Source organism: Sorex fumeus, unplaced genomic scaffold, assembly GCF_029834395.1.
Source record: "Sorex fumeus unplaced genomic scaffold, SorFum_2.1 ptg000047l, whole genome shotgun sequence".
Taxonomy (NCBI): domain Eukaryota; kingdom Metazoa; phylum Chordata; class Mammalia; order Eulipotyphla; family Soricidae; genus Sorex; species Sorex fumeus.
In genome coordinates, this window is record NW_026606104.1 from 49,422,478 (window position 1) to 49,435,422 (window position 12,945).

The 12,945-nt window shown below is 51.2% G+C and overlaps 1 protein-coding gene across 1 annotated transcript in view; it reads left to right on the top strand.

The window, feature by feature from the left end:
* CUNH1orf94 (chromosome unknown C1orf94 homolog) overlaps positions 1–12,945 on the top strand; it is a 37,220-nt gene that overhangs the window by 18,304 nt on the left and 5,971 nt on the right. Inside the window, exons 2-5 of the mRNA XM_056123721.1 lie at positions 274–974; positions 3,963–4,223; positions 5,377–5,552; positions 10,489–10,566. Coding sequence (XP_055979696.1) covers positions 274–974; positions 3,963–4,223; positions 5,377–5,552; positions 10,489–10,566 — 1,216 coding nt within the window. The remainder of the gene's footprint in view (positions 1–273; positions 975–3,962; positions 4,224–5,376; positions 5,553–10,488; positions 10,567–12,945) is intronic.

A 12,945-nucleotide genomic window follows, 5' to 3' on the forward strand; every position in this document is an offset into this window, starting at 1 on the left:
TCTTTCGGTTGCAGTGTGTGCACACACCTTGCCAGCACCCAGTGGCCCTGGGGGTTGAATGCAAGGTCTTATGCTGGCCCCGCATGGGCACTCTCAGCCCCACCCCTCCACCGCCTTCCACCTTCTCTCAAGAAAGCAATAGTTCAGTTTCTCCCTCCTAAAAGAAAGAAATGGTTCCTCTCTCTACTCCACCTCCCCGGGGCTGTCCCTGTTGCACTGCTGGCTGTCAGTGGACTGACACTGAACCCGTCTGTCTGTCTGACCTGTTTGCAGAGCTCTGGAGTTCAGTAGCTGCAAAGACGAGATCTCCCTATTAGTGGAGCAGGAGTTCTTGAACCTCACCAAGGAGCATGTCCTCCTGGTCACAGAGAGCCCGGGGCCCCTGGAAGGACCCCACAAGTCTCCGGAGAGCCCCAGACACTTGGCTCCCTGTCTTCTCACACCCCCACTGATGGCAGAGAGCAGCGAGCACTCAGGAGCCTCCCTCCTCACCAGCGACAAACTTTTGGAGCCGAAGGTGACGATGTCCCTTCTTGGCGGCCGGCAGGACTATGACTCGGCTATGTCTACAGTCACGGGCATCCTGCGTGCTGCCAAAGTCAAGAGTGCCAAGGGGTCAGACGGGGGAGGCCGTAGCCTGAGCACCTCCAACTCGGAAATCAGCAAGCTCCTAGCTCAGTTCCCCCTCAAGTCTACAGAAACAAGCAAGGCCCCTGACAACAAGATGGTATTGAAGGAGACAAAGGTCATCAAGGATTTCCTGCAGAACAACATGTTCAATGGCCCTGGACCCAAGGAGCCTGCCGGGCTGGGCCCCTTTTTGCTGCTGCCGCCGCCGCCGCCGCCACCGCCTCCTTCCACACCCCCCGACAAGCTCTCTGAGCAACCCATTCAGAAGAGGCAGCTCCCAGTATTTGCCAAGATCTGTTCCAAGCCTGAGGCTGAGCCCACCGTGGAGGAGCACCACTTGATGGGTGAGCGGGGCCAGGGAGAGCTGGAGAGTAGGTGGGTAGGGAAGAGAGACCTAGGGTGGGCCACTGCAGGTCCGGTGGGTGGTATGGCCCCATTGCAGTCTTCTGTCTTGCATGCCAGCCTGGGCCCAGCTTGCGTGAAGAGTCATAGTGACTGCTCACAAAGGGCAAAACTGCCCCTGGATAGGGTAGGTCCCTGGTTTGTTTTGAGGTGCCTGTTTTGGCACAGCAGACTGAAGCCTTGGGTGGGGGTGGGGGCAGGGAGTGGCTGGGGTTGCTGCAGAGCAGTTGAGATGGTGGCTCCTGGGTTTGTCCGCTATGACTCTAGGACCTGTGGATAGTGCATTTCCACCCCCACATCCAGGAGTCCATGTTCTCCCCAGGAAACTCACCCCCTCCCTCGTTCGACTCCTGCAGGCTGTAGCCAGCGACTGCTCTGATCTGTTCACCTGGTCCCTGGTTCAAGGCAGGCAGTCAATGGCCCTGCTTATAACCCATAGCCACTCACAGCCTAACTCAGACTCATGTCAAGAGAAGAGTAATTGCCCCCGTCTGTGGATAACTGTGATGGATAACTGTGCTGTGGGTATATTGGGAGGGCGTATCCATCTCCCCAAGGAAATAGGGACAGGGTCACCCCCAGGAAGCATTTCATGTTCTGGAATATTGTAGTAAAGCAAAGGAACCAGGACACTGCCTCAAGCAAGCTGGAGTTGGGGTCCCGGGCAGAGCTCAGGCTGGGGAGGTGGAGTGGCAAAGGGGCTAGTGGGCCTGTTTGAGAGAATGTGTCCAAGGGTGCCTGTCATGGATGCAGTTGTGGATGTGTGTGTGTGTATATGTGTGTGTGTGTGTGTGTGTGTGTGTGTGCGTGTGCATATGTGTGTGCATGCCTGTATACACAGATATTGGGAGATGCGTGAAAGGCTGCATATTCAAAGTCTCTGGAAGTGTGAGTGGGATTTTGTGTGTGTGGCCTCTGGGGAAAATACTATTACTTGTGGGTACTGTCATTTCAGCACATCGACTTGGGGCTATACTCGGCCACTAGAGAAACCTTGGAAGAGACTCCAGGGACATGTTTCACTAAAAATGTCATTTTCTCCTAAACTGATTTGGTCCAGGGAGGCTCATTCTCTGGCTGGGTTGTTGCTGGGGGGACAGGTTGGCCTCAGTCTGGACTCAGTCTGAAGGCTGTTGGGCTGGGGTCAGGGTGGCAGGGGATATAGGAAGAGAGGAGCTGCCAAGCGCCCAGGTCATGCTGGGCACGGGTCTCCTGATCCAGATGCTGCCAGAATGACCCGAGATGCCTCCGGAGTGTCCAATCCTGTTTCTCAGCCAAGCTCCATGGAGGCTGACAGAGACCTCCATCCAGGCTGGGAGGGTCTGGGCCTCTTCCTGCTGCTACTGGCAGTGACTCCCAAAGCAGCCTGAGGGCCTGGCAGATAGCTCAAAGGGCTGCCAAAAACCATGGAAGGCCCAGTTTTGGTACCAGGTGGTCCCCCAAGCATTGCTGGGAGCAGTTCCCGAGCTGAAAGGAGTTGCTGAGTGCCATCTGGTATGCCCTCAAACCAAAAAGAAAACCCCAACCCTTATGTTGCATGTCCCTGCCACATGTAAACCATTTGAAATGTGTAAAGGAAATGGGGTGATGAGCAGGTCACTGCTGTGGAAGGTCCCACCATGGCCCCAGCAGAGCCTGCAGTTTGGGAGGTGACCAACTGCCTCCTGATGCCTCTTTGTCTTGACCAGCAGTTCCCCAGCCTCTGTGTCCCCTAGCCCCTTCTCCAGACTTACTTCCTTTTGACAGCTCTTGAGCCCCCTCAGAAGCCTGTCTTCATCATCCTTCATCACTGTCCCTCAAGGTCCTTACTGGCCTCCTCCCAGAGCTATTTCTGGTGCTGTGTCCCTCTCCCTCCTTGTTGTGAGCTCCAGCAGGGCTGAGTCTGCCTCTGACTCATCAGTGTCCCCACTCCCAGGTCAGGGCCCAGCGCTAACAAGTGAACTGAATTGCCTGTGTGCTGATAGAAGTAGAATCCATGATGAGAGATAAAAAACTAGCTCAGACCAAACAGGCTCTGGGTTTAGGGAGGAGGGGGACTGATGGTCTCCTCCACTAGCCAGCTGCACCCTGAAGGCAAGCTGTGGGTTTACATCACAGTGAATCCCAAGGCTGACACTGTGAATGGAAGGAAGGGATGAGGAAGAAAGGGGGAAAGGAAATAAAAAAGTGGGAAAAAGAAGAGAAGAGGAAAGGTGAGTGAGAGGAAGGAAATGGGGGGGGGGTGGAGGAAGGACTAAAGGAAGCACAGAAGGAAAACTAAATGGGTGGATGAAAGGTGGAAAGATAAGGATGGATTGGGAAATGGATAAATAGGTAAACTGATTGGCAGATGTATGGGTGGACTGATAAATAATGTGGGTGGATGAATGGGTGGTGGGTTGGGAGATAGAAATGGATGGGAGATAGGTGTGTATGTGTGTGGGTGGGCTGAGGCGTTGATATATGGGTGGGTGGATGGGTAGGTAGTGGGCTGATGGATAGATATATGGGTGTATGGTGGATTGGTATTGGTGGGTGGATGTTTGAATGGATGGGTGGGTGAGTAGGCTAAGGTGTAGATATATGAGTGGATGGACTGATGGGTAGATATATGGGTGGGCAAATGAGTGATGGCTGGCTGGCTGGCTTATGGCTAGACTATGGGTGGATTTGTAGGTGAGTAGGGGGTGGTGATGGAGGGAGAGGGTGCATAAGAGGAAGGACCAGAATTCGCAATGGCCAACAGGGGCTTTAGGGAGAAAGAGCCTGGGATTGGATGAGAGAGTCCTTTGAATGGTGGTTTTGGGGTGGGGGGGAGGCGGTAACAGAGCACATATCTGTATGATGGAAGAATCATCACTTAGTTCACAAGCAGGTGCTCCCTGGACAGTCTCCCCACATTCAGCACCTGGTCCTCCAGAGCCACTGACTCAGTTTCCCTTCTGTTGTAGAACGGAACCCTGGTACCAAGGAGCCAAGCAAAAGTCGAGAGAGCCTCTTTCTTGGTCAGTGGCCCCAGGGCCGGAAGGACTCCCGTGATGATGAGGGTGGCAGTGAGCCGGTGGGCTCTGTGTCCACAGCCCCGTCAGCCAAGAAGTCCACATGGCCGGCCGAAAAGAACCTGTTCTATGAGTTTCTTGGGGCCACCAAGAACCCAAGTGGGCAGCTGAAGCTTCGCAGCAAAGTGGAGGTGGAAGGGTTGGAGCTGAAACGTAAGCTGGTGTTCTGGGAGGTCCAGAAGGGTCCCTGGGGAAGGGGTCCCAGAGCTTCATTGGGCTGTCTCCTCGGCACAAGTCATTGCTTTCCTTTATGGTTAGCAGACTCACAAAATGAGCCAAGTGACTTTTTCCTGTGTCTCTTGCTGGGATGACAGTTGCCTGATCAATGCAGTTGGGTCTCAGGAGGCATGTGGGCATCAGTGGTCAATGTGACCTCAGTCTCAGGCAGCATACCTTGTCACCCTTCCAGCAGTCCTGGCTTAGAGAAGAATCCCTGCTTTAGGTTCCTGAGATGACTCTTCCTGCCTCTCTCCCTGTCCTCTCATAACTGCTTTGGCTAAACCTCCACCCTGTCCCCAAATGCCAATAAGGAGAAATCAGGGCCCCATCTCTGGCTCCATAAATTCCCAGAATGTGCTGGAGAGGGAGCAGAGGTCCCTGAAAAGCTCGGTAAAGTCTCATTTAGTCACACTGATTTGGGGGTCACGTTACACTGAATTATATGTCTTAAGCATTCTTCGAAGACAAACAAAATTTTTCTAATCTAGAAGCAAAAGTCTGCTCAGTGTTTCAAGTTCGCTGCCAGTGGGGGCAGCTTTAGTAACTTCCATAGAGTGGTCTGTACAAAACCGGGTTTTGCAGAAGCAAGCATAGGAGCTGCATTTTTCTCCACAGATGAATTATGGCTCTGGCAGTCGGTTTTTTTCATCCTCTTCCTCCTTTGTTAGCAGTGAGGGAGGACAAGAGACTCAGATCCAGGCTGAGCTGGGCCTGGTCACTCTTTCCAAACTGGGAGGTGTGAAGAAATATAATTTTTTCTTTTTGGGTCACACCCAGCGATGCTCAGGGGTCACTCCTGGCTCTGCACTCAGGAATTACTCTTGGCGGTGTTGGGGGACCATATAGGGTGCCAGGGATTGAACCCGGGTCGGCCGTGTGCAAGGCAAACACCCCACCCACTGTACTATTGCTCTGACCCCAGGAATATTTTTCTAAGAGCATAAAATGCCTGAACTTGAAGGGCCCACTGGGAGCTCCATGGCCAGACAGCTGAGAATAGTAACCCAAGAGGGGGGACTCTGGAATACTCGTCCCTGCCCGCGACTCTCACGGTGGCCCTGGTTGCCCTCTCTCCTGCTGCTTATAGTTAACCCGCCTGCGACAGTTTCGGACAAGAACAACCTCAAATACACAGGGAACGTGTTCACCCCACGCTTTGCCACCACCTTGACCTCAGCGACCCTCAACCAGCCGCTCTGGCTCAACCTCAACTATCCTCCTCCACCCATGTTCACCAACCACTCCACCTTCCCACAGTACCAGGTGAGTCGCCAGCCCTGGGTGGGACCTGCACTGCATATCCCACTTGCAGACCTGCACTGCACATCCCACTTGTCTGGGTGCTGCACCTGGAGTCTGGCTCCCAGAGCACTTTCAAACATACTCATGCTCTCTGTTTTCTTTGTGGAGGTCCCATCAGACCAACTGCTGGGGACAAACATGCATGCACGCATGCACGACTGTGGTGTGCTTTGAGTTCCAGTTTGGCCAGTGCAGTGTGCTCCAGGGCTGCCTCATTGGTTGGGGCCAGCTGGGCATTTGGCATTTGGTCCTAGGATAGAATGATGGCATAGTTCTGATTTCTTGCCTCCTCCTGTCCCTTCTTTTAGAACTGGACAACATATTGGATAGTTGCAGGGTCATTCCCAAGTTAGGTCTTTAAAACCCACTTAAAAATTGTTTTGGGTACCCCCAAAGTGTTCAGGGGGCCTGGTGATTACTAGCCAACCAGTGGTTCAAGGCAAGGAGTACTGAGAAAGCAGTACTATGAAAGCAATACTGTTTGGGCCCTGCAATGCCAGGGACCATAAGAAACACCTGGGTGATACTCGGGTGGTACCAGGATCAATCAGAGGGATAGTACCGTAGGTGAGGCACTTGCCTTGCATGTGGCCAACCAGGTAAAACCCCCAGCAGCACATATGGTTCTCTAAGTATCACCAGGAATTATTCCTGAGCTCAGAGCCAGGAGTAAACCCTGAAAACTGTTGACTTTGGCCCCACCCCAAGCCCATAAAAAATTGTTTTAAAAAACCCCAAACAAACCCGAGTGGGCCTCACTGCTCTCCTATCTCCCTGGGTCCCTAGCACCACCTGGCACTCTCAACTCTCCTGGTTCGTGGAGCAAAGTCTATAGTGCCTCATTTAAAGTATATCCTCACAGTCCTGACTTGTATCAGCTAAGTACATTTTCAGCACTGGACTCATAACTAAAGGGGTAGTCAGACACAAGGCTGTTGCAACGGTTTTCTGCTGGGTTGGAAATGTTACAGAACTTATTTATGCAGAGAAAATGTAGTTTCTTTAGTTTGTCTGTTTAACTAAATATCCCAGAAGAGCTATTGCCCAGTGGAAGAGGGAGGAAGAAATCAAGAAATCAGATAAATGTTCGCTTTGGTTTAAACGCTCATCCAATGCAACATTTAAATAGTCTTTTTAGTATTCTCAGTTTCTCTAGAAATGGTGCACAGTGTCTAGAATTTCTCCTTGCCCTACCCCCCTCCCCTGGCTTCTCTCTGTGGGTGTTGGGGTTGTGGTGACCAGCCACCACCTACACACACACATACAGAAACACACACACAGACACACACACACAGCTAGTTGTGTTGCTCACTTGGGGTTAAGCTCCTTCAGTTGTGGTCCTTGAAAGCATTCTGGTTATAGTGCTTGCCAGTGCACGTGCACTCAAGCCATGGTGCTTTCAGCTGAATGGCCAACTATGGCAGTGGGATCACTGCAGAGCCACCAGGATGGTGCTTTGTGTATGTGACAGCACTGGGGATTGAACTCATTACCACATGCCTACAAGACAGGCCCTTTTGTTACTTTAAGATCTTAGATTTCTACCTTGGGTTCCCTCCCTGGGTCCTCTGTAGAATGGCATCTAGGTGTGTGTGGGGAGGGGTGGGGGAGGCAGAGGTGGTTTTTTTAAAAATTTTTTTAGTAAAGCAAAAGTTTTTATTAAATGAAACTTACTTAGAAAGACATGGAGAGAAAGGAGAGATGTGTTTAAGAGGGAACATAGACTTCTCCAGAGTGGGAAATAAAGGGAGAGAGAGAGAGAGAGAGAGAGAGAGAGAGAGAGAGAGAGAGGCGGAGGGGAGGGGAGAGGGAGAGAGGAAGAAAGGAGAGAGGAGGAGAGAGGAGAGAGCGATGTTAGAGGGATAACAGGGGTTGAAAGAGCATCTCACAGGATATAAACTTGTGGGACCAGGCCTGTGAGTATGTCCTGTTTAAGGGCACACCTGCAAGTCTTCCTCTTTAGAAGTCCTACAGCAATGAAAGCCGTGAAAGTGGCTTCTTAAGCCCCAATTAAAGAGGCTTAACCCAGTCTCCCTTTCCTTCTCCAAAGATTTGTTTCCAGGATTTACTTCTTCCTGCTCCAGTATTTACTTCTTACTGTAGATCACAAGCGCCCATCCTCTCTTTCCTTATAAGATTGGAGGGAGAGGTCCTAAAACCCCACTCAAGTCAATGAAGCCCACTGGTGAATCCCAGTTCCCAGCCCACCACAGAATTCGGTGCCTCTGGGTCTGTAGTCTGGACACCCCCCCACCCCGCTTCACTCTTATATTTCTGTGTTCCTATATTGTCTACTCAGCCATTATTACCCACTCAGTGATTTACTCATTTTATTTACCTACTTATTCACTTAAGTCATTTAAAAAGCCTTTGCTTTCCATGGACTAAGGTTGGCAGCATTGGGGGAGAGAGAAGCTATGGGGTTCAGGGTAAGGGAGAACAAAACTCAGGTGGCTCTCTTCACTGGCTCATAGGGTGAAGCTACCACTCCAGTGTTTGTTTCATGAAGAGGGGAGAGTGTATCTGTGAGGATGGGGCCTGAGCACATGTTGTGAGCATGAGGATCTGGTCGTGGATTGTGCCAGTGTTTGCAGCAGCTGCTCCCTGGCCTCCGCGCGAAGTGGGTATAGGTCCTGGTAGGACCCCCATGAAGCCCATGAGACTGAGAGGGTGCTGACCACGCCCCTTGGATGTGACCACACCCCTTGCAGGTGGTAGGGAAAGATGCTCACTTCTCCCAGTGTCTCCTAACACCTTCCAGCTTCCAGACAGCTCAGGGAGTGGAAAGAATGGCTTTGGGAATCAGTAGATTTGGGTTGGAAGTAACTGCTACTGTGCCCATGGGTAAGTTAGCTGCATGCTCCAAGTCCTGAGTCCTGACTTCCCCAAAATGAGCAATGCACTGATCAACCCCTCAGCAGCTGTAGCAAGACTGTGAGTGTTCAGTATTTGATCAGGGGTAGTCACTGGGTGGGAAAGGGCTTTGTAAGACCTACACGGTGACACAGATTGTGATTTTTATTAGTGCACAGCTTTAATCTTCCTTGGAAACAGGGTGAGAGAGCTTGGCTGAGCCTGAGGAGATTAGAGGGGAGAAGCAGGAGCTGCCCTCCATCCCACATCCTTTGCCTGCTGGGTGTCAGGAGTAAGGACAAGGTCCCCAGCCAATGTTCTCAGTACTCCACTCTGTCAGGGGAGGCACCGCCATGGAAGACTGAACCCGAACACTCAGGAACTCCAGAGGCTCCTGGGCTGTTTGGCACAAAGAAACTCTGCTGGCAGATAAGAAGGGAGGTGAAGCAGGGAAAGACCGTGGCCTGCAGCAAAGGAGAATGGATGTGTGTTTATCCCTAGCTTCTGATTTTACAGAATTGCAATCAGAACCATTAGAAATGGTCTTCGAGCCCCAGAGTGTTGCTCTGGCTGATGAATATGGCACCGTCTCCCAGAAACCCGCCCCAGGACAGAGCATAGACGCCATTCTTTGGTCCCCATGGATGAGGCAGAGACAGAGTCTGCCTGGACAGGGTAAAGGAGGATGGTGGCCTGGGTAGAGCTGGTGGTGCACAACAGAACTGAGAGCTCAGGGGGAGGAGTCGGAATGGGGTGGGGTGGGGTGGGATGGGGTGGGGAAACTTAGATCCTGGTCTGTAACTTAGATCCTGGACTGGGAACAGGCAAGACAGGCTCATCCTTCTGACTTACCTGACAGGTTTGGGGCAAGGCTAGGTGGTAGGGACAAGACCGTGGCCAGGATATTATTTGGGGTAGTAGTGGGAGGGATCCACCCACGATCAAGTGTCAGGAGCAGGGGAGCAGAAAGACCAGGAGGGAACTCTAAGAGGATGTAAGCTCTCAGGGACCCCCAGACTCCATCCCAGGGATTTTGAAGCCTGAATGAGGAGAGTTCTCACAGTGTCATCCATCCACATGTTGTTATTTGGCACAGACTGAGCACAGAAGGGATGCAACATCTTAGGGTGTGGAATCTTCTAGAAAGATGTTCTGGTCTGCAGAGTTTTGAACTGCATCTTAGAAGATCAATCTAGATTGTCAGGGAGAGTCAGTGTGATACTGGAGAGGTCACACGTAAGTGGCTGTGCATATGCATGCGTGTGTATGCATAAACATGCATGTATATGCATGTATGTGCATGTGTATGTTTATACATGGACAGCTGAAAGTCATCCTAGACAGGGTTGTGAATAAAGTGTTTCCACTGCTGGCTGAGCCTGAAGGGCACAGAAGGCCCCTAACACGCACAGAGGTCTTACCATGTGTGGCCACACCACAGGAAATGCAGGAACTCAGTTCTTGTCATGCACATCCTCATCAGACACACAAAGACGGATGTGTGTGTGTGTGTGTGTGTGTGTGTGTGTGTGTGTTTGGGCTAGCAGATACCCAGAAGCACATGCTTTCACAAAAACACACAGCTACAAATGCAAACAAAAATGCACACATGGAGGTGTTTCAGTAAAACCAGAGGTGACCCAGTCCCCCAACTCCCATAGGGACCTAATGCCTGGGCTGGGAAGGGCTGTTAGAAAAGCTGTGTGGTTGGTGATGAAGAAACCCGCTGTCCTCACTTGGAGGACTTGAACACACATGGGCTGATAATCTAGAGAAATGAGACTCAGACAGGTGAAGTGACTTTTCCAAGGTCACACAGTCCTGCAGGGCTGATCTGAACTTCAAGAGGCAGCCAGGTTCCTGGCTCTCTTAGGGGAAGTGCTCACTGAGAGATTGTGTACCTGCAAACAAGAGTTTCCAGAGCAGGGGGAGGTGGGCCTACTCAGCCTGATCCCAGCAGACCAGCCAACTCGAAGTCTGGACGTTTGACATACTGTGCCGGACTCGGTGCCAGAGTGCTCTGACCTCTTTCTTCTCCCCCCAGGGCCTATACCCTCAGAGAGCAGCAAGGATGCCTTATCAGCAGCCCCTGCACCCCCAGCTGGGCTGCTACTCCCGACAGGTGGGTAATGTACACCTCGCACCTTCAGGCTTGGACACTTGCTCCTTGCCTCTGGCCCACAAGTCAGCAGTCAGACTTTGTGTTCTGCCCCAGAATACAGGGGAGAGAACCCAAACTCCCTGTGTGTGGGGGAAGTCCATCAGTGTCTGTGGGTGTCCAGGAGTTGGAGAGCACAAGTCAAGCTCTCAGGGGGAGGCCAGCACCTGCAGTGCCCTCGCCATGTGCTAGGCCACCCCCAAAGCTTGTGTCCCCACCACACTATGGGAAGACTACAAGGCAGAGAGATGCAGGAAGGAGGTGTGAAGAGTAGACGGCTGCCCCAGGTTGTGGCGTTAACACACATTGCCCTGGTCCATGCCTCAGACACTGTTGTCCATAAGCTGCTGGCTTGGCTTTGAGTCTGCAGGTTGGCTGAGCTTGGCTGGCCAAGTCACCAGGTTCTTCAATCCCACTGAGGCAGATCAGAGAGTTGGATCTAGGGTGGCCGATGTCCCAGTACAACTGCATTTGTCAGAGATGCTCAGAGCACAGGACTGCAGAGCTCAGTCTATGGGTTCGGAGGCTTGTTTTGGACCAGTCAAGCTTGGTTAGACCCCAAGATTAGCGATTAGAGGCATTTTTTTTTAAGCTTCACGAGGTAGCACTGTAGCACTGCCGTCCTGTTGTTCATCGATTTGCTCAAGTGGGCACCAGTAACGTCTCCATTGTGAGACTTGTTACTGTTTTTGGCATATTGAATATGCCATGGGTAGTTTGCCAGGTTTTGCTGTGCGGGCGGGATACTCTCAGTAGCTTGCTGGGCTCTCGAGAGGAATGGAGGAATCGAACCCAGGTCATCCGTGTGCAAGGCAAATGCTATCAATCTAGCTTTATTTTATTATTTTTAATCGACTCACCATGAGATACAGTTACAAAGCTTTCATGTTTGAGTTTCAGTCATACAATGATCAAACACCCATCCCTTCACCATTTTCCACCACCAGGAACCCCAGTATACCCCCCCTCCTGCCCACCCCCTACCTGTTTAGGGGGTTTCCACTTTACTCTCTCTCTCTACGTTGATCAAATTCAATATTATGACAAAACACCCAACATTGTTATTTGGAATTTTTCCTCAACATTCAGACCTGCCACAAAGACATCATTAGAATATTTGTTTTCTATTGCTGATTATGAAGAGCATATGATGTCATGTGGTCACATTCGTGGTCACACGAATTTGGATTTCTGATATTTTAATAATAAATAGAAGGATTACTTCCAGAAGCCCCTGGGTTCTGAGATTGGTATGTGTGCCTTTGGGGTCATCGTCGGTCAGAAGACGGAGGAGGCATTTCAGGGTGGCAATCCGGAGCATTGTCATGGCAGGGAGCAGGGCCAATTTCACCCTCATCCCATGAAGCCCCACATGCCTCGTCAATGCAGTCTCATACCTGGCTGTTGATTAGGCTCTAAAAGATGCAGGCCACCATGCCACTCCCACAAAGGGGGACAGGTGGAGGGACAGACACCCTTCCCTCCCAGGGCGGCATAGCACCGTAGTTAAATACACAGTCAAGATGTATTTTGGTTGGGCATTATCTTTTGCTCAGATTTCCCCACCACCATTCAAGCCTGATTTTCAGGAACAAATGCTAGATCATTTACTTTCCATTGATCACTTTGCATATCAGGAAATGTTAGGAACCGCACATGGCAGCCATGTGGTTCAGAAAATAGTCCTGGTACCCGCATGCCAGAGCCATGCTTGTAGAAGTTCATGGTCACTGGGATTCCATCTGGAGAAGGCAGGGAGAGAGCACCTACCCCACCTGGGACCTCCTGGTGATATTGGCTCTGTATGGGGCCCGGAGAATTCTCCAGTAGCTGTGGGGCCCTCAAGATGGTTTTCTTCTTTGCTGCTGTGTGCTGTAAGATGGCGCTGGGGGTGGGTTGTGGGCGTGACTTCTGGAATCAGAGGTTGCCTGGGAGCCGGGATGGCCCCATTGTGGTTCAGAAAATAGTCCTTGTACTAGTATGCCAGAGCCATGCTTGTAGAAGCTCATGGTCACTGGGATTCCATCTGGAGAAGGCGCAAAGTTTATTTAACCAGTCATCTGTTCTCTGGCACTCAGGTTGTTTCCAGATTGTGAACAGTACTGCAATGAACATACAAGTGCAGATGTCATTTCTACTGTGCTTTTTTGAACCCTGAGGATATATTCCCAGAAGTGGTATTGCAGTGTCATACGGAAGCTCAATTTCTAGTTTTTGAAGGAATACCCATATTGTTTTCCAGAAAGGCTGGACCAGTTGGCATTCCCACCAAAAGTGAAAGAGCAACCCTTTTCCCCAATATCCACTCCAGCATTGGTTGCTTTTGTTATTTTGAATGTGTGC